Source organism: Thalassophryne amazonica, chromosome 12 (assembly GCF_902500255.1).
Source record: "Thalassophryne amazonica chromosome 12, fThaAma1.1, whole genome shotgun sequence".
NCBI lineage: Eukaryota > Metazoa > Chordata > Actinopteri > Batrachoidiformes > Batrachoididae > Thalassophryne > Thalassophryne amazonica.
Genome location: NC_047114.1, coordinates 13416030 through 13442544, shown reverse-complemented (window position 1 = coordinate 13442544; position 26515 = coordinate 13416030). Strand labels below are relative to the sequence as shown.

General features: G+C 44.2%; 1 protein-coding gene across 2 annotated transcripts in view; it reads right to left on the bottom strand.

Annotated features, from left to right (window-relative positions):
- paxip1 (PAX interacting (with transcription-activation domain) protein 1) overlaps nt 1–26515 on the bottom strand; it is a 92298-nt gene that overhangs the window by 63876 nt on the left and 1907 nt on the right. For both annotated transcript variants that reach the window (XM_034183213.1, XM_034183214.1), the window contains exons 2-4: nt 25193–25327; nt 23590–23633; nt 11921–11984 (exon numbers count right to left, since the gene is read on the bottom strand). In XM_034183213.1, coding sequence (XP_034039104.1) covers nt 11921–11984; nt 23590–23633; nt 25193–25327 — 243 coding nt within the window. The remainder of the gene's footprint in view (nt 1–11920; nt 11985–23589; nt 23634–25192; nt 25328–26515) is intronic.

Below are 26515 nucleotides of genomic sequence, written 5' to 3'. Positions count from 1 at the left end.
GTGATGTTCAAAACTTACATATAGTTAGCTTTGAGTGATGTATAGAGCTGCTCTGACATAGCAGAGTACCGTGACACAGAGTGTAAATGTAAACCTTCTCTTTTCATTCAGCATTTTTGAGTTGGAGTCGATCTCTTGTCATTCTCAGTGGATGACTTTATGCTGCAGTGCATTAAGTGTGCTTTGTTTTGTTTTTCTTCTGTTGTTGTTCATTTTAGTGCAGCAGGTAAGAGAATATTAAGAGGAATCTTTCAAATGGTGATACAAACAGCAAATGTGGCACAAATACTCCTTACACATTATTACTCTTTTGAAAAGGCTGTGTCCACATTTTCAATAGGAGATTTTACAATAGTTCAATTGTAGAACTACACAGGGATCAAAATTTTAATTTTAATTTCATGGTGAAAGGTATTCCATATTATTTGTCTGATTATAAAGATTGCAAAAAGGTATAAGTTGGACTATCTATGACTGAATTCTATGGAGTTATGGGGTAAAAATTGCAACAATGGTGATAAAGGTTCATTTCAGTTTGTAAAGGGGTTCTAATATTAGAATATTTTAGTCAGCAAGCTTTGTATACACACAGTGCAAAGCTTGTACTGTGTGTATACAGTGCAAGCTTTGCACTTTGCACCAGTTATGCAGCTTCATGATGAAGTGGTATAAAGGAGGATTTTCTTAAAAAGAAGACCTGAAAGTTTAGCTACAAACTGCCAGGAGGTACATCTGAGATGCAAGCCTAGATTTGATCTGTTTGGTGGTGATGCAAAATGCAAAATTTGCACCGAGCACAATTTCTCCAATCACAGCCACATAAGCCTATAACTTCTTCTGGGTTGTCTTGGTGTCTTTCTTCACTCCTCTCTTTCTTGCACAGTCACTCAGTTTTTGAGAACTGTCTATTTCACGCAGATTTACCATAGAGTGCCATACTGTTTGTATTTCTTCCAAATTGATGTAAATAAAGTCCAAGATATATTCAGTGGCAGATTTACCATTAGAGAGGCTCATCCACAACTACCACAAAAGACTCCAAGCTATCATTGATGTTAAAGGGGGCAATGCATGGTATTAAGAACTGTATGTAAACTTTTGATCAGGATCTTTTGGGTAGTTTCTGTCAGTCATCTGTGTACAATCAGATTTCAGGTGAGTCCAGTGAAACCCTGGCCTCCACGCTAGCTCCACCCATGCCAGGAAGTGTTCAGCATTTGACATTTCCTGTTTCACTGTGAAAATTTGGCACTTCCTGCTTGAGTGTGAGCTTGCCAATGAGTTCCCGCAAGATTCCATGGGACCTCGTCTGTCGATCCAGGAAGTGATTATTTGTTTCACTATGGATTAAGAATTTGGCACTTCCTGTTTGGACACAGTGTATGATGAGAGAGCTTTGCGCTGCTGCGTGGCGCTTCGCTCGTATTACTTATTGATTTTATTTCATTTTGTTTTTCAGTGTCAAATGGCAGTCAGTCAAAAAAATTTTAGTTTAAAATTACATTTTTTTATTTCAAGCAAAGTGATGCTAATTTTTTTCTGTTACAGACTAAAAAACAATGTTAATAAAGTTATTCTTTGCTGTAAATTGATCTAAAGTTATTTCTTTTCTTTATTTAATGTTAATAAGGATACAATGTTATGCAGAGGTGACGTTTAACAATTTTATGGACAAATCATGCTATTTGTAGTGACGGCAGAGAGTGGGGCAGGGGATGCGAAATGTTTTCTTCTTCCTGGGGGCATAACAAAAAATAATTAAGAAGCACTGCCCCGTGCGTGCGCATAATGTCGAATCACAGCTCTACCTTCAACTCAACTTCACGATTGTGGCACATTAGATAGAGAGTCCTTTATCTCCTGAAAATAGCATCTGTGTGTTTCCAATATGAGACACATCTGTGTGTCCCGGCACGTCATGTTCACAGCAGCAGTAAACCAGCATCCTGTGACACAAACAACAGCATCACAACACTTTCGGTTTCAAAATCCAACAGACTCTGAAAAAGTTAAGAGTTTTGAGCTGAAGTATGTCGTCTCCTCTGTAAATCTGAGCCATCACTTTCAAATAAAAGCTCCGAAGCTTAATTACCAGACATAATCGCATTTGTTTCACTCTGTCAGCCATCAGATGTTTCTGTTTTGCTAATAAGTACGTCACATGCCGAGAATTGCCAAGTGAGACGTTTTCCGGAAATGCACCTGTCAACTCGCTCAGGAAGAGGAATAAAAAAACATCAGCGACCACTAATTATGAGCGCATGTGCGCCGAGAGACTTACAATCATGAATACTTTCATGTTGTGTTGCTAAGTGGGACGTTAAAAAACATGCAACATGTTGGTACCATGAGTAACGTGTAGTGGTTTTAATGTCTTCCGCCACCGTCTCTGTCAAATTAAAAGCACCTGCTTACAACAGATTCCAGAAAGACAAAAAGCTGTGTGTGCCTGCATGTGTGCATTCAATTTTCATCATGCACAAACTGTGGAGAGCTGACATTTGCAGTTTGGTATGCTTATGTATTTTGGGTGAAGGATGAACGGTGCCAAAATTTAACATTGATAGGAGTAATATTTTTTGAGAAGCTACATAAATGAGCTAACAACACTGAACAATGGACATTGATACTTATATTCTGCACTCACATGCCATTCCAGAAGGCGGCTGTATATATTAAGAGCATGTGTGCGTGTGATTTTATTTAATAACTTCAATGTAAGTACATAATATCATTGTAAGTACGTTACAAATACATGAATGACACAAAACACTTATTTCCATTGTGGTCCATTTAAAAATCAAATGACAAAATAGAAGTAATAACAAAATAATAATAATAATAATGTGTATATGATAACAAGAACCTAAACAACTTATAAACACACTAAGACAGTAAATTACCATTTAAAAAGTACATCATTAACAAGAAATAAAAGGGTTGAGTTCTTCAATAAACTGTTGAGGTCTAAGGTTCTAAAAACATTCTGGACTCACACGCCATTCCAACTCAATACAGAAACTTTGCATAAATCCAAAAATGTCAGCTACCTATTTTATAAACACTACCCAATCTAGAACCCATGGAGCCCCATGGGCAACCCGCAAGTGTGTATACATACATACATACATATATACATACACACACATACAGTGAGGAAAATAAGTATTTGAATACCTGTGAAAATCAATGTTAATATTTGGTAGAGTAGCCTTTGTTTGCAATTACAGAGGTCAAACATTTCCTGTAGTTTTTCACCAGGTTTGCACACACTGCAGCAGGGATTTTGGTCCACTCCTCCATACAGATCTCCAAACATTTCAGGTTTGGAGTTTAAGCACCCTCCAAAGATTTTCTATTGAGTTCAGGTCTGGAGACTGGCCAGGCCACTCCAGGACCTTGAAATGCTTCTTACGGAGCCCCTCCTTAGTTGCCCTGGCTGTGTGTTTGGGGTCATTGTCATGCTGGAAGACCCAGCCATGACTCATCTTCAATGCTGTTACTGAGGGAAGGAGGTTGTTTGCCAAAATCTCGCAATACATGACCCCATCCATCCTCCCTTCAATACGGTGCAGTCATCCTGTCCCCTTTGCAGAAGAGCACCCCAAACACCCCCATGCTTCATGGCTGGGATGGTTTGTTTGGGGTTGTTCTCATCCTCTAAACATGGTAAGTGGAGTTGATTCCAAAAAGCTCTATTCTGGTCTCATCTGACCACATGACCTTCTCCCATGCATCTTCTGGATCATCCAGATGGTCACTGGTGAACTTCAACAGGCCTGGACATGTGCTGGCTTGAACAGGGGGACCTTGCTGCCCTGCAGGATTTTAAACCATGACAGCATCAGGTGTTACTAATGTAATCTTTGTGACTGTGGTCCCAGCTCTCTTCAGGTCATTGACCAGGTCCTCCTGTGTAGTTCTGAGCTTTCTCAGAATCATCCTTATCCCACAAATGAGATCTTGCACAGAATACCAGACCGAGGGAGATTGACAGTCATCTTGTGTTTCCTCCACTTTCTAATAAATAATCATAACAGTTGTTGTCTTCTACCAAGCTGCTTGCCTGTTGTCCTGTAGTCCATCCCAGCCTTGTGCAGGTCTACAGTTTTGTCCCTGGTGTCCTTAGACAGCTCTTTGGTCTTGGCTATGGTGGACAGGTTGGAGTGTGACTGATTGAGTGTGTGAACAGATGTATTTTATACAGGTAACAAGTTCAAACAGGTGCAATTAATACAGGTAAAGAGTGCAGAATAAGAGGGCTTCTTAAAAAAAATTAACAGGTCTGTGTGAGCCAGAATTCTTGCTGGTTGGTAGGGGATCAAATACTTATTTGCAGCAGTCATACATTGTGATTTATTAGTTATTACTGAAGTTATTGTACTTTTATTACTGAAGTTATTGTACTTGGCCCCACAAATCTTAGAAACATGGTGTCTAACCAGATCCTTACTCTGGATGGCATTACCCTGACCTCTAGTAATACTGTGAGAAATCTTGGAGTCATTTTTGATCAGGATATGTCATTCAAAGCGCATATTAAACAAATATGTAGGACTGCTTTTTTGCATTTACGCAATATCTCTAAAATTAGAAAGGTCTTGTCTCAGAGTAATGCTGAAAAACTAATTCATGCATTTATTTCCTCTAGGCTGGAGTATTGTAATTCATTATTACCAGGTTGTCCTAAAAGTTCCCTAAAAAGCCTTCAGTTAATTCAAAATGCTGCAGCTAGAGTACTAACGGGGACTAGAAGGAGAGAGCATATCTCACCCATATTGGCCTCTCTTCATTGGCTTCCTGTTAATTCTAGAATAGAATTTAAAATTCTTCTTCTTACTTATAAGGTTTTGAATAATCAGGTCCCATCTTATCTTAGGGACCTCGTAGTACCATATCACCCCAATAGAGCGCTTCGCTCTCAGACTGCAGGCTTACTTGTAGTTCCTAGGGTTTGTAAGAGTAGAATGGGAGGCAGAGCCTTCAGCTTTCAGGCTCCTCTCCTGTGGAACCAGCTCCCAATTCAGATCAGGGAGACAGCCACCCTCTCTACTTTTAAGATTAGGCTTAAAACTTTCCTTTTTGCTAAAGCTTATACTTAGGGCTGGATCAGGTGACCCTGAACCATCCCTTAGTTATGCTGCTATAGACGTAGACTGCTGGGGGGTTCCCATGATGCACTGTTTCTTTCTCTTTTTGCTCTGTATGCACCACTCTGCATTTAATCATTAGTGATCGATCTCTGCTCTCCTCCACAGCATGTCTTTTTCCTGGTTCTCTCCCTCAGCCCCAACCAGTCCCAGCAGAAGACTGCCCCTCCCTGAGCCTGGTTCTGCTGGAGGTTTCTTCCTGTTAAAAGGGAGTTTTTCCTTCCCACTGTAGCCACGTGCTTGCTCACAGGGGGTCGTTTTGACCATTGGGGTTTTACATAATTATTGTATGGCCTTGCCTTACAATATAAAGCGCCTTGGGGCAACTGTTTGTTGTGATTTGGCGCTATATTAAAAAAAAATTGATTGAATTGATTGATTACATCTGCTTTGCAGCTGATTTGCGGACAATCTGTGAATGCATAACAAACACGTCACGTAAACCCAAAGTACTATATGTGGCAGAAAGCGACATACCTGCCAGTCAGTGCCGGTCCGGCTGTGTAAATCCACAAAGACGTAATAGCTGCTGCAATCCAGGACTTTTATTTAACACCAACAACAGGAAGAGTTGCTGTTTAGCCACAACTCACGCTGAAGTCTGTTTTCTGTAACACTCTCAAAAAAAAAAAAAAAACACTGTCTCACACCTGAGCGGCCCCCCCCCGCCCCCCCCCAAACTCATGAAGTTAACCCTCGCATGACAAAATAAACATTAACTCTGTGATCAACTTGTCCAAGTCCAGCAAATGCTCCAGAGCCTGTATTGTTGGTGTGAATAGTGATGCCAACGGCCCAAGTTAGCTTATTTTATGACAGCAATGCAGATGCCGTGCACGCGCAACACGTGCACGATGCATTCATAATACATCCGTAATACTGCCGTGATAATCTCAATGTGTCGGATCAGTTTCCTCACTACATGCGTTATATATCCGTGATTGTGCATCATATATTCGCTATATATTATTAATATATCCGTAATTCATACTGGGACATTTGTCATTTTTGGCCATTTTTGTTGCGGACGACAACGAATGCCCATAATCTGTGTACTCAATTCATGCGCAATTGATCCTCCCCCCAGTGGGACAGGGCCCTTAGACTCAAACTGAAAACAAATCTCTACAAGTTGATAAAAATTAATTAAAAATATAAAAGCCAAGATGATGGGTTGCATAAGTAATCAACCCCTTTGGTATAATACCGGTAAATAATCAGTTTAATTGCCAGTTTTCTTCAGACAAGTCAGGAGATGGATACATGAACATTTCCAAGTCACTGAATATGTCTTGAACTTTATTTACATCGGTTATGAAGAAATACACACAGTATGGCACAATATGGTAAATCTGTGTGGAGTAGACAGTTCTCAAAAACTGAGTGACCGTGCATCACTTTGTGGAGATGGGATGAGTTCATCAGTGAAACCACCTGCTGGAGTCAGTGGCTGCAAAGAAAACCTGCACCCACTTGGCCCCTTCTGGAACAGTTTGGACACCACTGGTTTACAACTTCTAGTATAAACAAACAATTAACAATGCGGAAAGAAAATTAACTCAAGCAATACATAAAGATGATTACCCCAAAATTAAATAGAGATCAGTGATTAACACACTTAACCACAAATACTACCTCTATCACAATTAAGAAGTAAAAACACTTTATTAAATTCTTGAATAGAGCAGTTCCCTTTAACCTGATTTGTCTTTTTAGCTCTTTAAGTACCTGCGTCCACAAATGATCAGCTCAAGAATCAGAGATTCTTGCTGAGGGGGTCCAAGGCTGCATTTGAGCAAAGTTTCATTGATGTACTCACGATGTTAATTAAACACGAAATATGCTAATTAGGTAGGTCATGCACGTTGGCCCTTTCTTAGGGCCCCTTCACACATAACACGAAACTGGGCGAAAGAAGCAGAAAGCGGGCGAAAAACCGCAAACAAAAAATGAAATGGGGAACCGCAAAACATTCCGCCTGCTGTCAGGATGGACACACGTTCGTGTGCACGAGCACCTGGAACGTGTGACACCACATCGTGCCGCTACTGTGGGAGGCAGGGGAAAACCAAACACCAAAAAAAAAAAAAAAACCCCAGCAATTTCTAATATTTAATCCCCTCAGCAAGCAGACAATACAAGTATGCACCTTCTGCTCCTCTGTATATGACCCATGGTCATAGACATACAGTCATGAAATGACATGAATGAAGCAGTGCGCTCTTATCATGTCCACATCTGCTGGCCCCGCGTGTCCAGCCGGCGACGCGCCAAAGGACACCACGTCATGTGGACCATAACTTACGTGGATGAGGTGACATTCAGATCGCCAGCTGAATGTATAATGATCAGAAGGCCCTTTTCACATGGCACAGCCTGCCGATGTGCACGCTGCACAGTCACTCCAGCTCGTTGCAAAGGCAATATGTGTTTTTATGTAATTCCACGTGAGGACAGCACTCCCATGTACGCACCTCATGGTGGAGTGTTGTAAGGTCATGTCCATCATAACACGGTACATGTTCTCCAGCTGTGACTTGCGGGTGCACAGATTCCAACAGCTGCTACTCGCAGCAACACGTCCACCTTACCGAACGAACTCAGTTCAAAGAAGAAGTGTCACTATGTGTTCCTTTATGTGATTATCTATGTTATGTATTTGTGACGTAATTATGTATGTAGTTATTGTTGTATGTATTTATTTAAATGTCCTGTTCTCTGTTTTAAGTTAACACGTCATGCACAGAGCCGCATTCAGCTGGAACTGACCAGAGCATGAGAGCCCACCCACACGTGCATTGCTGGAGTGTTGTTCATGTTGTTGATGGCACGACATATGTCCTCCAGATGAGTTGCAAGTACACAGCGGATGCACGCCACATGAGTTGGAGCGGTGGGGGGGGTCACTCTGTTGCTTGGTAATGGCACACTCATGGGGCACTTACAAAATATGCTGCCGTTCGCACAGCCAGGTCGAAAGTGGTCAGCTGCCCTCTACTCTTGTGCTGGCAGCACGAATGGTCCCACCTTTTCTAAATGCCCTGCAAGTGGTGTTGGATGTTTGTGAGTGGCACCTGGACTCTGGCCAACACTTGCCAAGAGGGGGTCGAATGGGCACTCGCAGGGCACTCACTGTCTTTCAGCCGCTGGTATGCACAAATTTTTGTTGGTGACAGCTCTACGAGGCGTTCAAGGCGGCTCCAATTTTTTACAAGTAGCATGTGATTCCTCCTTCATTGGAAAGTCGGCTTCAATCATGTTATGTTAAGTTTATGTTAAGTTTCATTGTTATGTTAAGTTTCATTACACTAGAAGTCTTTCAGAAAGCGCTGTAACTAGGTTTAAGGATATGATTCCTTCTTTATGTTCTCTAATGCCATATAACAACACAGTGCAGAGTAGCTACCTAAACTCTGTAAGGGAGATAGAGTATCTCGTCAATAGTTTTACATCCTCATTGAAGACAACTTTGGATGCTGTAGCTCCTCTGAAAAAGAGAGCTTTAAATCAGAAGTGTCTGACTCCGTGGTATAACTCACAAACTCGTAGCTTAAAGCAGATAACCCGTAAGTTGGAGAGGAAATGGCGTCTCACTAATTTAGAAGATCTTCACTTAGCCTGGAAAAAGAGTCTGTTGCTCTATAAAAAAGCCCTCCGTAAAGCTAGGACATCTTTCTACTCATCACTAATTGAAGAAAATAAGAACAACCCCAGGTTTCTTTTCAGCACTGTAGCCAGGCTGACAAAGAGTCAGAGCTCTATTGAGCTGAGTATTCCATTAACTTTAACTAGTAATGACTTCATGACTTTCTTTGCTAACAAAATTTTAACTATTAGAGAAAAAATTACTCATAACCATCCCAAAGACGTATCGTTATCTTTGGCTGCTTTCAGTGATGCCGGTATTTGGTTAGACTCTTTCTCTCCGATTGTTCTGTCTGAGTTATTTTCATTAGTTACTTCATCCAAACCATCAACATGTTTATTAGACCCATTCCTACCAGGCGCTCAAGGAAGCCCTACCATTATTTAATGCTTCGATCTTAAATATGATCAATCTATCTTTGTTAGTTGGCTATGTACCACAGGCTTTAAGGTGGCAGTAATTAAACCATTACTTAAAAAGCCATCACTTGACCCAGCTATCTTAGCTAATTATAGGCCAATCTCCAACCTTCCTTTTCTCTCAAAAATTCTTGAAAGGGTAGTTGTAAAACAGCTAACTGATCATCTGCAGAGGAATGGTCTATTTGAAGAGTTTCAGTCAGGTTTTAGAATTCATCATAGTACAGAAACAGCATTAGTGAAGGTTACAAATGATCTTCTTATGGCCTCGGACAGTGGACTCATCTCTGTGCTTGTTCTGTTAGACCTCAGTGCTGCTTTTGATACTGTGACCATAAAATTTTATTACAGAGATTAGAGCATGCCATAGGTATTAAAGGCACTGCGCTACGGTGGTTTGAATCATATTTGTCTAATAGATTACAATTTGTTCATGTAAATGGGGAATCTTCTTCACAGACTAAAGTTAATTATGGAGTTCCACAAGGTTCTGTGCTAGGACCAATTTTATTCACTTTATACATGCTTCCCTTAGGCAGTATTATTAGACGGTATTGCTTAAATTTTCATTGTTACGCAGATGATACCCAGCTTTATCTATCCATGAAGCCAGAGGACACACACCAATTAGCTAAACTGCAGGATTGTCTTACAGACATAAAGACATGGATGACCTCTAATTTCCTGCTTTAAACTCAGATAAAACTGAAGTTATTGTACTTGGCCCCACAAATCTTAGAAACATGGTGTCTAACCAGATCCTTACTCTGGATGGCATTACCCTGACCTCTAGTAATACTGTGAGAAATCTTGGAGTCATTTTGATCAGGATATGTCATTCAAAGCGCATATTAAACAAATATGTAGGACTGCTTTTTTGCATTTACGCAATATCTCTAAAATCAGAAAGGTCTTGTCTCAGAGTGATGCTGAAAAACTAATTCATGCATTTATTTCCTCTAGGCTGGACTACTGTAATTCATTATTATCAGGTTGTCCTAAAAGTTCCCTAAAAAACCTTCAGTTAATTCAAAATGCTGCAGCTAGAGTACTGACGGGGACTAGAAGGAGAGAGCATATCTCACCCATATTGGCCTCTCTTCATTGGCTTCCTGTTAATTCTAGAATAGAATTTAAAATTCTTCTTCTTACTTATAAGGTTTTGAATAATCAGGTCCCATCTTATCTTAGGGACCTCGTAGTACCATATCACCCCAATAGAGCGCTTCGCTCTCAGACTGCAGGCTTACTTGTAGTTCCTAGGGTTTGTAAGAGTAGAATGGGAGGCAGAGCCTTCAGCTTTCAGGCTCCTCTCCTGTGGAACCAGCTCCCAATTCAGATCAGGGAGACAGACACCCTCTCTACTTTTAAGATTAGGCTTAAACTTTCCTTTTTGCTAAAGCTTATAGTTAGGGCTGGATCAGGTGACCCTGAACCATCCCTTAGTTATGCTGCTATAGACGTAGACTGCTGGGGGGTTCCCATGATGCACTGTTTCTTTCTCTTTTTGCTCTGTATGCACCACTCTGCATTTAATCATTAGTGATCGATCTCTGCTCCCTCCACAGCATGTCTTTTTCCTGGTTCTCTCCCTCAGCCCCAACCAGTCCCAGCAGAAGACTGCCCCTCCCTGAGCCTGGTTCTGCTGGAGGTTTCTTCCTGTTAAAAGGGAGTTTTTCCTTCCACTGTAGCCAAGTGCTTGCTCACAGGGGGTCGTTTTGACCGTTGGGGTTTTACATAATTATTGTATGGCCTTGCCTTACAATATAAAGCGCCTTGGGGCAACTGTTTGTTGTGATTTGGTGCTATATAAAAAAACTGATTGATTGATTGATTATGTGTGAAGGGGCCCTTAAGTACCTTAGTCCACAACTTATGAACTTAAGAATCATAGATCCTTAGTCAGTGGGTCATGGGCTACATTTAAGCAAAGATTCCTAGACGTACTCAAGATGTGAATTAAATGTGAAATTGGGGGTGTTACATAAGCCCTCCTTAAGCCCCTTAGTCCACAACTGCGGAAGTTAAGAATCACCCAGTCTTTATCCGACTGCCAGACTGAACATTTTGGCACAGGTTTGGTGGATGTACTCGAGGTGTGAATTAAATCTGATTTCGGGGGTACTTCATGTGGCGCCCTCTAGTTGTAGTCCACATTTGTAGAACTTAGGAAAGGCCTTTTGGGGGTTCCCAAGTACAGTCCTAACCATCCTGGGTGTCAAACCTTCGTACTCGAGATGTGAAACAAATGTTTCTGGGGTCCCAGACTAATCATCATCACAGATGAAGGAGGGAAAGAGACAGACAGACAGACAGACAGACAGACAGACAGACCATGTCTGTGTAGTTTCTTATTTTAAAGACATCAATAGTTGGGACTCTACTTGGAAATCTTTTTTTTTTTTTTTTTTTTTTTTTTACCAAAATTAACTGTTCAGCCTGAAGAGCAATAATGAAATGTTTCTGCCTGACCTCCAGGCAGGAGAGGTACAAAGGTTATGCTTTAGGTGTCCCTGGCAGTCAGTCCCTGTGGAGTCCTGGGCAGGTACAGTTCTGTGGCTACCTGTCCTATGGCCAGCTGCTTCCAAAAGTTAATGGAATATCATACCATTAAGGACACACTGTGTCCACAGGAAGACAGACAGACGTAAGCATGACAAGTGTTATGTTTGTTACACTCGGTTTTTGCAGCTACTTGTACTTACCCTGGGAAGACAAGCCGTCACTCCAAAAAAGATCTGTCCAGACTCTGGTGAGAATCCAGTCACTCTGTGAGGTCAGTGGTTAAGACTCAACACAGGAACCAGGATTAGTGATGTCCCAATCCTTTTTTTTTTTAAAACTGTGATACTAATTTGATAGAATATTTTCCAACACTGAGTCCCGATCTGACACCTACATTTGAGACTTGTGTGGGCCGCCTGCTCACTCCACTGGCACCGTGCATATGAAACAAAGTGAGATGCAACGTGCACTGGTTTGGTGACTCAGGTTGAATTTATTCAAGACCAATGAATCAAAAAATGACCATCAGGTAGACAAAGCACATTGGGAATATCCCTAATCAGAATGTTTCACAACAATATTTAGTCTTTGATAAACTTGGCACTTTGCATAAACTCCATCAAGGAAATAAATCATAATTCATGAGTAAAAGTAAACATGTTCCTATTTATCTAATTATTTCATAAATCATGTTTAAACTGGCAATGAGTCATTCCATATGGAATCATCCACTTTGAGAAAAGATTCCCAGGTCGTCCTGTCAGATTCCTGAAGAAAAACTCCCTGGTGGTCTTATACCAAATGTACAGATAAATCCCAAAAGTCAAGTCTGCATCAGCAACAGGTTTGAAACTGCAGCCCTTTGAATATTTTTCTTGTATCAGCTTGTGGCATTCGGCAGGTTTGAGACTTTGTGACCAGGGCAAATGTATTCTGGAGAACTCAAAAATGTAACTAGATCAGCTGTACGTGGGTTACAAACTTTTCCGCCTATAAGTGTCTGAAAATGGATCAAAATTCAAAAGGCAATAAGATGTCCCCTTGAGAGCTTGTCAGAATAACACTGTGCTCAATAAAGCACTGACAACAAAGAAATCAAGCACATTTGGCGACCCCATGGCTACCATGTCCATGTCCCGTCTCTGACCCCCTGACCGAGTCCCCCTCTCCCCCATTCCCCATCTGCATTGCTGGGTTGTTTGACAGTGCACCACATTATGTGCCCTCTAGAGCAGAGGTCTCAAACCGGTTCCAGAAAGGGCCGAGAGGGTGCAGGCTTTCTGTGCAACCACCCACTCCAGCAGGGGATTTCACTGATTAACTGATTTCACCTGCTCAAAGTGATGTTAATCAGTGAAATCACCTGCTGGAGTGGGTGGTTGCACAGAAAACCTGCACCCTCTCGGCTCTTTCTGGAGCCGGTTTGAGACCTCTGCTCTAGAGGGTTCCAGTGTCTCGCTTGCTACTGGGGCTTGGGGCTTCTCCAAATCTTCCAGGTGGGCCCTCTTCTGCTAGTGTTCTGCGATTAAAAGCCCAACTATTTATTTTTTCACACCGTGCTCAGACTCTGAGCTGCAGCCTAACGTGCAGCTGCTAAATCAGACACAGCAAAAGGCTGTGATTTGACACTTTGCTGCTTTCACTGCTTCATCTTCCATCATATCATAATAGTTTTTTGCAGTGCGCATGCTGATTACATTTAGATAATGGATCAAATACATTTGGCAGAAAAAAATTTCAGAGGAAATTTTGACCCGGTCATTAAATGAGGCACACATCTACGGGGAATCAGGATTTCCCGTAGATGTTCGGCACTTCCTGACTGTAACTTAATCCATTACATACATATCTCTCACATCGGATCACAATGTATGTACATTAAAAACCCTGAGCAGTCTGGACGTGCAGAGATACAAATTATAGTTCAGCGCTCCTCTGACACTCCGATTTGAGGAAAGTGGGGCCGGAGTCATTTCCCTGATTAAAACCGAGACCGTTTATTTTTTTCACACTGTGCTCAGACTGGGACCTAAAGCCTGATGCGCACCTGTTAAATCAGACACAAAAGGCTGTGATCTGCTTTCAATCCTTCATCTGCCATCATATTTTAATAGTTTTTACAGTGTGCACGCTGATTACAAATGGATCAGAAAAGTCCGCACATTTACAGCACAAAGTCGGTGCAGCTTACCTTTGATTTGGAGGTGATGATTGTAGAAAGAAAAGCTTTTGGGGGTCCAATTAGTCCAGAATAAAGCATAATCCAGAGACGGAGAACTTTAAACTGTCACGCACGTCATTGTACGACAAGGAGTTACAGAGCTGCAGCTGCATAAATCAGGCTTTAAATTACTTAAATAAATCATCATAAATTGTAAATTTATGTAAATTTGATAGCTTAATTATTTTTATATTTATTTTGATCGTACCTGTACCTGGATGTGCTGCTGTATGTGGTTAAATGATTTTTTTTAAATGTTGAAAACATTAAAGGTTCATTCAGTAGTTCAGCGCAGTTGAACCCAAAATGGCACTGTGTACTGAGTAGATGCCACTCTCTCAATAAAGGCACACTATCTTCTGCTGCACCCCCCCACACACACACACACACACCAGGTATCTCTCACCTCCTACATACAACCATGTCATAACACTAGCAAAATAATAAATGTAATTGTATAACATGAACAATGAATGCAATAAAATCAAACAAAAAAATAGAAAAAAATAAAGAACAGACCCTCAATGGGCACAGGCAGTGGAGAACATGCACGCCTTCAGTCTGGTTACCTGAAAACTTTTACAGCTTTTCAGGGGCAGACCTGAATACATTCTAGCAGTCAGTTCCAGAGGTCAGTAAAGCCCAAAACAGCATGTCAACACATTTAGATGAAACTGGTCTATTCTTTGCAATATTACACAGATGACAGAATGCGGTTCTTGTCCTCTCCATAATGTGTACATCAAAAGACAATGGCTCATCAAAAATCACACCAACATTCCCAACAATCACTCGGCCACCCAAAGACAGGCTGAGTGTTGTGTGGGCCGCCAGAAGAGGAGGTACTGCTGGCCCACCACCAGAGGGCGCCCTGCCTGGAGTGCGGGCTCCAGGCACCAGAGGGCGCAGCCGCCTCACAGGAGCAGCTAGGGTGACAGCTGTCAGGCATCACCTGCAACAGCTGTTACCAATCAGCAGGGGTACATCAGCAGGACGACGTCTCCACCTCTTTGCCGAGATATCGTTCTACCTGGAAGGTAATATTCTCAGCTGACTGCTTGACAGTAACCTTTTGTGAGTGATAACAGACCTTTTTCCAACGAGAGGTGGAGGTAGCTTCCTGCCGTGCGGAGTACTGGGTGCAAACGCGCCCCACCTTTAATTGTGTTTTTGTTCCTCGCCAGCAGTACCAGGTCCGACACGCGGAGGCAGTGGCCACCTGGGAGTTCGGGACTTGGCGGCTCCAGTATTCCCGGGGTCTGGTGGCAGAGGAAATCGTGTGGTTCCGGTTCTGCTTTGGACAGGTGTCTCCTATCTTCGAGCCTGCCCACACGACACCTTGTGAATTGATTCTGATCTATTGTTGTAATCTGTTGTATTTGTTGTGCACATTCACAACAGTAAAGTGTTGTTATTTGACCTACTCCATTGTCCGTTCCTTTGCGCCCCCTGTTGTGGGTCCGTGTACCGACACTTTCCCAACAGGATATCTCGGCCAGCGTCATGGATCCCGAGGGGCGTCAACCGGCTGTTGAACGGCCAATGGAAGAACAGGGCGCACAGGCGTCCGCAGGAGGAATGATCGGTGAGTTGCAGCGGATCCTCACCGCTTTCACGGCTCGGTTGGATTTAATGACCGAGCAGAACGTCCTCCTTAACCGCAGGGTGGAGGCTCTCGCCGCACAGGTGGAAGCGCGCCCTCAGGGCGCTGCTGCGGCTCTCCCTCCTGTCGACCCTGTGCGTAACAGTGACGTTCCACAGGTCGTTCAACGACCCCTCCCACCTTCCCCGGAAGCATACATAAGCCCTCCAGAGCCGTACGGAGGTTGTGTGGAGACGTGCGTGGACTTTCTTATGCAGTGTTCGCTCGTCTTCGCACAACGTCCCGTCATGTACGCGACTAATGCTAGTAAGATAGCTTATGTCATTAATCTGCTTCGCGGCAAGGCACGCGCTTGGGCTACAGCGCTTTGGGAGCAAAATTCACGGCTCCTTCTGATATATGATGGGTTTGTGAGGGAGTTCAGAACAGTGTTCGATCACCCAAATAGAGGAGAGACCGCTTCAGCCGTGCTGCTGTCAATGAGACAGGGGCGCCGGAGCGCAGCTGTTTATGCAGTCGACTTCCGCATCGCGGCTGCGAGGTCCGGCTGAATAACACTGCCCTCCGTGCCGCCTTCGTAAACGGACTGTCGTTGGTCCTGAAGGAGCTCCTGGTGGCCAAGGACGAAACCGCGGGATTTAGACGGGCTTATTGATCTCGTTATACGATTAGACAATCGGTTAGAGGAACGCCGTCGGGAGCGAGGCGAAGGACGTGACCGGATACGCGCCGCCCCTCTCCCTTCCGGGTTCGAAAAGGGGCCGCCCTCCCCACGCTCCACAGCCGCAGCGCTTTGTGGGGCAACAGCTCCCCCTGGTGACGTTGTTAGGGAAACGCACAGGGCCAAAATGGGGAGGCTGATCCGTGGAGAGTGTTTTCTCTGCAGCTCAACAGAGCACACACAGAGAGACTGCCCCAAACGGCCAAAACATCAACACTCACCCTTAGAGACTGGGCTAAGGGGGGGTCAAGACATTCAAGTGAGACACACACAAATTGCCACACGACTCCCAGTCACAATCCTGAGCGGGGATTTAACCCTTCAAGCCCGAGCACTGGTGGACACGGGGTCAGAAGGGAATCTGCTAGACAGCAGATGGGCAAGGAAGTAGGGCTCCCTCTGGTGGCGCTTCCTTCGCCATTGCAGGTGCGGGGCACTAGATGGCACCCTCCTCCCTTTACTCACACACAAGACACAACCAGTAACTCTGGTGGTGTCTGGAAACCACCGGGAGGAGATTGAGTTTTTTGTGACTTCTTCTACCTCCCGCGTGATTTTGGGCATCCCATGGATGTTAAAGCACAATCCCCGGATCGATTGGCCGTCTGGGGTGGTGGTTCAGTGGAGCGAAATCTGCCATCGGGTGTGTTTAGGATCCTCGGTTCCCAGGCTAAGGAGGAGGTCAAAGTCCCTCCCAATCTGACGGCAGTGCCGGTTGAGTACCACGATCTTGCTGATGTCTTCAGCAAGGATCTGGCACTCACCCTTCCCCCGCACCGTCCGTATGATTGTGCCATTGATTTGGTTCCAGGCGCTGAGTTCCCGTCCAGCAGGCTGTACAACCTCTCACGACCTGAGCGCGAATCAATGGAGACCTACATCCGGGACTCATTAGCTGCCGGGCTGATCCGGAACTCCACCTCCCCGATGGGGGCAGGTTTCTTTTTTGTGGGCAAGAAAGATGGCGGACTTCGTCCATGTATTGATTACAGGGGGCTGAATGAGATTACGGTTCGCAACCGATACCCGTTGCCATTATTAGATTCCGTGTTCACCCCCCTGCATGGAGCCAAAATCTTTACTAAGCTGGATCTTAGAAATGCGTATCACCTGGTTCGGATCCGGAAGGGAGACGAATGGAAGACGGCATTCAACACCCCATTAGGTCACTTTGAGTACCTGGTCATGCCGTTCGGCCTCACAAACGCCCCCGCGACGTTCCAAGCTTTGGTTAATGACGTCTTGCGGGATTTCCTGCACCGATTCGTCTTCGTATATCTAGACGATATACTCATCTTTTCTCCGGATCCTGAGACTCATGTCCGGCATGTACGTCAGGTCCTGCAGCGGTTGTTGGAGAACCGGCTGTTTGTGAAGGGCGAGAAGTGTGAGTTTCACCGCACATCTTGTCCTTCCTGGGGTTTATCATCTCTCCCAACTCCGTCGCTCCTGATCCGGCCAAGGTTGCGGCGGTGAGAGACTGGCCCCAACCCACTAGCCGTAGGAAGCTGCAACAGTTCCTCGGCTTTGCAAATTTCTACAGGAGGTTCATTAAGGGCTACAGTCAGGTAGTTAGCCCCCTGACAGCCCTGACCTCACCAAAAGTCCCCTTCACCTGGTCGGACCGTTGCGATGCCGCGTTCAAGGAGTTGAAACGGCGCTTCTCGTCTGCACCCGTTCTGGTGCAACCCGATCCTAGTCGCCAGTTAGTGGTTGAAGTGGACGCCTCGGACTCAGGGATAGGAGCCGTGCTTTCCCAGAGCGGGAAGACCGATAAGGTCCTTCACCCGTGTGCCTATTTTTCCCGCAGGTTGACCCCGGCCGAACGGAACTATGACGTCGGCAATCGAGAACTCCTTGCGGTGAAAGAGGCTCTTGAAGAGTGGAGACATCTGTTGGAGGGAACGTCCGTGCCATTCACGGTTTTCACTGACCACCGGAACCTGGAGTATATCAGGACCGCCAAGCGGCTGAACCCCAGGCAAGCCCGCTGGTCACTGTTCTTCGGCCGTTTTGACTTCCGGATCACCTACCGTACCGGGACCAAGAACCAGAGATCGGATGCCTTGTCCCGGGTACATGAAGATGAAGTCAAAGCGGAGTTGTCGGATCCACCGGAACCCATCATCCCGGAGTCCACTATCGTGGCCACCCTCACCTGGGACGTAGAGAGAACCGTCCGGGAGACCCTGGCACGAAGCCCGGACCCCGGAACTGGGCCGAAGAACAAACTATACGTCCCACCAGAAGCTAGGGCTGCAGTCCTGGACTTCTGTCACGGCTCCAAGCTCTCCTGTCATCCAGGGGTGCGAAGAACCATGGCAGTTTTCCGGCAGCGCTTCTGGTGGGCGTCCCTAGAGGCCGACGTCCGGGATTATATCCAGGCCTGCACCACCTGCGCCAGGGGCAAGGCTGACCATCGCCGGGCATCAGGTTTACTCCAGCCGCTGCCCGTGCCTCATCGCCCCTGGTCCCACATCGGCCTGGATTTTGTCACGGGCCTCCCGCCGTCCCAGGGTAACACCACCATCCTCACGATAGTGGACCGATTCTCCAAGGCGGCCCACTTCGTGGCCCTCCCGAAGCTCCCAACAGCCCAGGAGACAGCGGACCTCCTGGTCCACCACGTCGTCCGGCTGCATGGGATTCCAACAGACATCGTCTCCGATCGCGGTCCCCAGTTCTCCTCGCAAGTCTGGAGGAGCTTCTGCCGGGAACTGGGGGCCACGGTGAGTCTCTCGTCCGGGTACCACCCTCAGACCAACAGGCAAGCAGAACGGGTAAACCAGGAGGTGGAGCAGGCCTTGCGCTGCGTGACTGCCGCACACCCGGCGGCCTGGAGTACCCATTTGGCCTGGATCGAGTATGCCATAACAGCCAGGTGTCTTCAGCCACCGGCCTCTCCCCTTTTGAGGTATGTCTGGGGTATCAGCCCCCGTTGTTTCCGGTGGTTGAGGGAGAGGTCGGTGTGCCCTCGGTCCAGGCCCACCTGCGGAAGTGCCGTCGGGTGTGGCGTGCCGCCCGTTCTGCTTTGCTAAAGGCCCGGACGAGGGCAAAAGCCCATGCAGACCGTCGGCGGACCCCGGCCCCCTGCGTATCGGCCTGGGCAGGAGGTGTGGTTATCCACAAAGGACATCCCCCTCCAAGTGGACTCCCCCAAGTTACAGGACCGTTACATCGGCCCATTCAAGATCCTGAAGGTCATCAGTCCAGCCGCAGTGAGGCTTCGGCTGCCGGCCTCACTGCGGATCCATCCTGTGTTTCATGTGTCCCGGATTAAACCTCATCACTCCTCACCCCTCTGTACTCCGGGTAATATAAGGTAATGTTGTTGTTGTTGTAAGGTAATATTCTCAGCTGACTGCTTGACAGTAACCTTTTGTGAGTGATAACAGACCTTTTTTTTCCAACGAGAGGTGGAGGTAGCTTTCCTGCCGTGCGGAGTACTGGGTGCAAACGCGCCCACCTTTAATTGTGTTTTTGTTCCTCGCCAGCAGTACCAGGTCCGACACGCGGAGGCAGTGGCCACCTGGGAGTTCGGGACTTGGCGGCTCCAGTATTCCCGGGGTCTGGTGGCGGAGGAAATCGTGTGGTTCCGGTTCTGCTTTGGACAGGTGTCTCCTATCTTCGAGCCTGCCCACACGACACCTTGTGAATTGATTCTGATCTATTGTTGTAATCTGTTGTATTTGTTGTGCACATTCACAACAGTAAAGTGTTGTTATTTGACCTACTCCATTGTCCGTTCCTTTGCGCCCCCTGTTGTGGGTCCGTGTACCGACACTTTCCCAACACTGAGATCATCACATAATCCTGTCTGTCAGGCCCAAAAACCAGCATCTCAGTCCCATCAGCATTGAGCAGCAGGATGCTAGAGAACAGGTAGTTCCTCACAGCAACCAGGACATAAGACTCAAAATTATATCCTGCATTCACCAGCATATACAGCTGTAAATCATCTACATGGCAATGAAAACTATACCAAAGCTATATATGAGTTTACCTAAATGTGCCAAATACAAGGGGCCAGGAGCTGACCCTTGAGGAAACCCATGCCTCACAGCAGAGTATCCAGAAAAACATTGTTCAAAACAACACATCACAGCCGACCCACAACATAATGTAAGTCTTCGACCATGAAAGCACCTTCCCAGAAATACCACAAGTATTCTCTACTCTGCCCAACAAAAATTTTATTATCATCCACTGTGTTGACATCTGCACTGAGATCCAATACCACCAGCACAGATACAGATCCAGCATCCAAGGTCAGCAATTGATCATTCACCACTTTCGTTGAGGTGGCTTCAGTGGAATGATGAACCCTGAAAGCAGACGCAGCTGTTCAAACAGAGAGATGTTCCACAAGTTGGTTTGAGACAACCCTGTTACAGCACATGTTGTCGTAGGGCATATACTGTCACCACGACGCTATATACTGATGTTCATGGCCACACTGTGGGACATACTGTCGCCAGCAACAATATGTGTCCACTGTCCAGGTGTGTTACTACATACAATCCACTGAACAAGCAACAATATGTGCCTTGAACATTGGTACATATTGTCATAATATGCCGCAGCAGTTGTGTGAGAGAGAGTGAGCGAGAGACACAGAGAGAAGTCATAATAATTAATAATAATAATAGTCATAATAATTTTGTATTTTATTAACTTGTGCATATAGATGGCTTTGTAGCCATTTTTAAGTATTTCTTTTTTTTTTAATCTTTGTTTTTCTGTGTTGTCATGGGTAATTTCATATCATGTATTTTGCCAAATCAATCAATCAATGAAAGCGAGAGAGCGGCAGGCAGACAGAAAAACGGGATCTGTGCACCTTGTGCATAAAAGCTGGTTGGATTTGCACATAAATCTGTGGATCAGCACAAGAACTGCCGGTGCAGTGTAAAGCCCCATATGATTGTTCCGCCGGTAGCAGCCCGAATCCTCCTGGCCTGCGTGTACACCGACAATATAATGTCGTGGACGCTTAATAGAAGGCATTTGATGATGTCACGGGGGCCGTAAGCAGAAAACTCTTATTTCGCCACTGACTGCCACTGTTCAAAGTATGCACTCGGGGATCCATCACAAGCTGACAGATCAGCTCAGGGCCGTAAAACCCATCGACACACACACATCCAGATGGATGACAATCCATTTAAAAGATTTTCACTTCGCAAGTATTCAGTCTCAAGGATCAGATGTGCTTTGAGTCAGAAGTGTCCAGTACAGGTGGGAGATGTGATCACATGAGCTCACCCTGTGTTCGAACTCATCACATTAAAACCAAATCTCTGATTCTGTATTTTTTTTTTTTTCCTATGGTTTCCTCTGCTCCACATTTAGGCAATAAGCTGAAGTTATTATGAGGGCTGCAAACTAACAATCTGATTTTCGGTTTATTCTTTAGAGATCAAACATAGTTTAACATTCCTAAAGATGAGCATTTATGCAGAACGCAAGTGTGCAAAAGAGCAATTTTGCAGACAACGGATGAACACAAAGTGAAACGTTGGACTCACCAGTGTCAAAATGACTGTAAGCTGCGGAAGAAATAAATCCAGCGAGAAGAAGCACAGAGGCGACTGTCCAGGAACCGATTATTCAGTTCTAGCTGGTCTGGTGGATTTCAGGTTGTTGAAATGTATGAAATACACATACACGCACACAATACATACATACATATATATATATATATATATATATATATATACACACATACTCAAATTGCTATGGATGGGTTGATTTTGTGTTTGTGGATCGCGTGTTGTGCTCAGGGTTTATTTTATTTTAGGTAAGTGTTGTTTGCAGATGACATTGTGATCTGCAGTGAGAGTAGAGAGCAGGCTGAGTCTAGCTTGGAGAGGTGGAGATATGCTCTGGAGAGCAGGGGAATGAGTCAGCAGGAGCAAGACTGAGTACATGTGTGTGAATGAGAGGGAGCCCGGTGGAATAGTGCAGTTACAAGGAGTAGAGGTGGTGAAAGTAGATGAGTTTAAATACTTGGGGTCAACTGTCCAAAGTAATGGAGAGTTGGTAGAGAGGTGAAGACGAGAGTGTACCCTTACCAAAAAGTAGTATATGCAAGTATGTTTCAAGTATACTTCTAGTTTACTTTTTATATACTTATCAGTACTATTTTTTGGTAAGGGTAGGCAGGGTGGAGTGGGTGGAGAAAGGTGGCAGGAGTGATTTGTGACTGAAGAATATTAGCAAGAGCGAAGGGAAAAGTCTACAAGACAGTAGTGAGACCAGCTATGTTGTACAGCTTAGAGTGGTGGCACTAACAAAAAGACAGGAGGCAGAGCTGAAGATGTTGCGATTCTCTTTGGTGGGAGTGACGAGAATGTACAGGATTAAGAATGAACATATCAGAGGGGCAGCTCAGGTGGGATGGTTTGATTGAGATGGTTTGGACATGTGCACACACTGCACATAGATTCACAGATACACACACATACAGTCATATAACTTTTGCCCACTGCTCGTTACAGACACCGTTTTCATTGGCACTTTTCTCTGTCACTGTCACGGTTTGTTTCATGGTGCATTTGTGTGTCACCCCCTTTAATTTACTGGAAAATAAAAAAGGCAGCAAATCGTTACTGCTGTGAATGTTCTTAATGATACAAGCTAACTGTGACTCATACTAAAGTCATCTACATAGACAAGGGGTTTATAAAAAGAAGACGCACATCAGTTCTTTATCTCTCACACTGTCAGACTGATAAACTCTCAAATGTGGCATTGTTTTGTTTCCTTTTGAATTTTCGACCATTTTCAGAGCCTTGTAGGAGGAAAAGTTCAAAGCTGCATGTGTCATATGAAAGCAGGTATGAACCTTAGATGGAGAGACTGGTTCCAGTCATTAAACTTTCAAAGAGCTGTTTTTTTCTGAGCCATTACAGATTATACAAATAGTGACTGGTTTGGAGGGCAGCATCATGGAATGTCACCCCGAGGGATCATTGTTGCCCAAGGCCGTGGGCAACAATGATCCCAACATTGTGGGGCAACTGCCCCGTTATGACAAAATTGGTCCGCAATCACTCATAATGTTGCTCAAAATGATGCAGAATCAGTCAATAATGTGGCTACTGTTAACTTTGGACGATTTATTGTGAAAAGTATTGCAATTATGACATGTGAATCAGCCAATCAGAACAAAGGATTTCAGTCAGTTGTATAATAAACAGGCATGTTGGGGATTTCTCCAAAGGTTTGGTAGAAGGGTACCTGTGGATTTCTTCAGGGAAATCTGAGAGGCTGACCTTTGACCTTTGGTGGTGGTAGCCTGGAATTGCTGATGAAAGGATACGGTAACAAGTGTCCACATCGGACAGACAGGATCACCCAGGAAGGCTAGAGGAAATAAACGGAGGACAAGACGTTCTCATGTTTGATTTTGGAGAAACAAAGCAGCAAAAATACAAACACCATCAAAATGAATAAATAACTCATGAAGAATGAGGCAAATTAAAAGTACAAATCTACATATTTTAGTCATGGAACTATAAAGGATGGCTGCGCCACAAAATTAATTGAAGTAGACTTTCCCCAGAAGTCAATACTAAGGTTTTTTGCCATTTTGTTTCCCCACTTGTCGTGTTGGGTAAAACAGGTTTCCCATTGCTAATTTCACATGACTGTTGACCTGAGCAACACAAAGAACAATCAGATGATGCTACAGTGTACAATCTGTGGTAATAGTAGTGTTGTAGATCAGTGACCGATCCGGACAATTTTGAAGAGCAACAAAGTCATGACATTGTGGCAGATCATGATCCAGAAATGTGAATAATCAGAAGTAATCTGTGCAGATAGAGGGTAATGCTTGTCTTTTCCTTTAATTTCACAGACAGCTTTGGCTTTTATTTTATTACTACATCTTGAACTAAATCGATTCTGCCTGTATGTGGATTTGGCTGCAGTTACTTTTATGTCAGGTTAAAATTAAAGACTAAATTAAACTAGAGCACCACACTCATAGCGCGCAAACCTCCACCAACACTAGTTTCTAATTCCACAAATCTTGTCCTTGGAAAAAAAATTCAAGGTCAAAGTCCTGTTAGAAGTGGCTTTTCATAACCTAAAATATAATACAAAATATAGATCAAAAGAGCTTTTCAAAGTTAAAATTAAATATCCACTAAATCTGCAATACAGATTAGATGCGGATCAAACTTGTCTATTCATTGAGAGTGCCAGTTTGCACCTCATTGTCACAAAGGTGAGTGACTGGGGCACTTTTGACTGAGATATAATGCAAAATGTACACCAAATGGGCTTTTCAATATTATATTCAAATGTTCACAAAATCTACAATCCGGATCAGGTCCAGATCAAATTTTGTCAGACGATAGTGAGTGCCAGTCTGCACCTCACTTTCAAATATGAGAGTAACTGGGACATGTTTGATTAAGATAAAATGTAAAATATATATTAAATGGGGTTTTCAATGTTACATTTAAATGGCCACAAAATCTGCAATCTGGATCAGAGCTGGATGAAACCATCCTACATAACGCTCTCAAATATGAAGGAAATTTCATCTTTTTTACAGCGTTATGAATTTTTGAACATTCATTCCATGTTAAAGATCAGATTTTTTCCAAGATTTTTCCTGGCTTTGACCTTGAAAACTAAATCAGTTCTTGCCTACCAGGATATGAATCTTCAGAAAAAATGTCATAATACGTATATGAAAAATTGTGGGCTCCAGGCTGTTCACAAACAGACAAGCAAGCAAACAGGGGTGAAAACATATAAGACAATAATGCAAATATAATGAAGATTATTTTCTGTTTTGCAGCAGAGGGATTTCATTAACCAGAGCAGCCAGTGGACCTCAGCTGTCAGTCTGTCTGTGTGCATATGTGTGTGTCCACAGACTCTGATCCCTGTTGGTCCTGGACTCTTACCTTGACAACAGGCAGGTCAAAAACCTCCCGTGATTCACTCACTTCAGGATTATCACCATCCTCTGCAATAATGTGAGTAGCCAAAGCATTGTAAGAGACCTCCTTGCCTTTTCCTGCTTTGAGCAGCTGAACCACCTGCAACAGAAGCACAGGATTCAAATAAAGTCAGTTTACAGTAACTTCACAAGCAACATACATGCTTATTATGCATGTACAGACTGTGCAGTGACTGTAGCAGTTAAATATGAAACTCAGAATTCAACATGGATGTACAATTCTGAACTGTGCAGCAGGTGACAACACATTACATGATGTGCTACTTTTCATGCCACTCTTGAGCAATGTTCTTAACAAGGATTCAAACTCTTAATATTGATTGATGTGACAGGAAATGATGACAAGAGCTTTCAAATGTTAGATGTTCTGGGAGAACACGGAACGGAACAGGGCAATATGGAACTGTTTATCATCCTTAAATGCAAGGACTTAATGGTCAGAATATATTTAAGAATTATACTCTGCACACTCCTGTACAGTAGGCAACATACACTCAACAAAAATGTAAACGCAACACTTTTGGTTGGATGTCAATGTTGTGGATCGAGTGGCCCATGGTGGCAGTGGGGTTATGGTATGGGCAGGCATCTGTCATGGACGAAGAACACAGGTGCATTTTATTGATGGCATTTTGAATGCACAGAGATACCGTGATGAGATCCTGAGGCCCATTGTTGTGCCATACATCCAAGAACATTACCTCATGTTGCAGCAGGATAATGCACGGCCCCATGTTGCAAGGATCTGTACACAATTCTTGGAAGCTGAAAATGTCCCACTACTCACCGGACATGTCTGGACCGGCATATACGACAGCGTTTACCAGTTCCTGCCAATATCCAGCAACTTAGCACAGCCATTGAAGAGGAGTGGACCAACATTCCACAGGCCACAATTGACAACCTGATCAACTCTATGCGAAAGAGATGTGTTGCACTTCATGAGGCAAATGGTGGTCACACCAGATACTGACTGGTATCCCCCCCCAATAAAACAAAACTGCACCTTTCAGAGTGGCCTTTTATTGTGGACAGTCTAAGGCACACCTGTGCACTAATCATGGTGTCTAATCAGCATCTTTGTATGGCACACCTGTGAGGTGGGATGGATTATCTCAGCAAAGGAGAAGTGCTCACTATCACAGATTTAGACTGGTTTGTGAACAATATTTGAGGGAAATGGTGATATTGTGTATGTGGAAAAAGTTTTAGATCTTTGAGTTCATCTCATACAAAATGGGAGCAAAACCAAAAGTGTTGCGTTTAT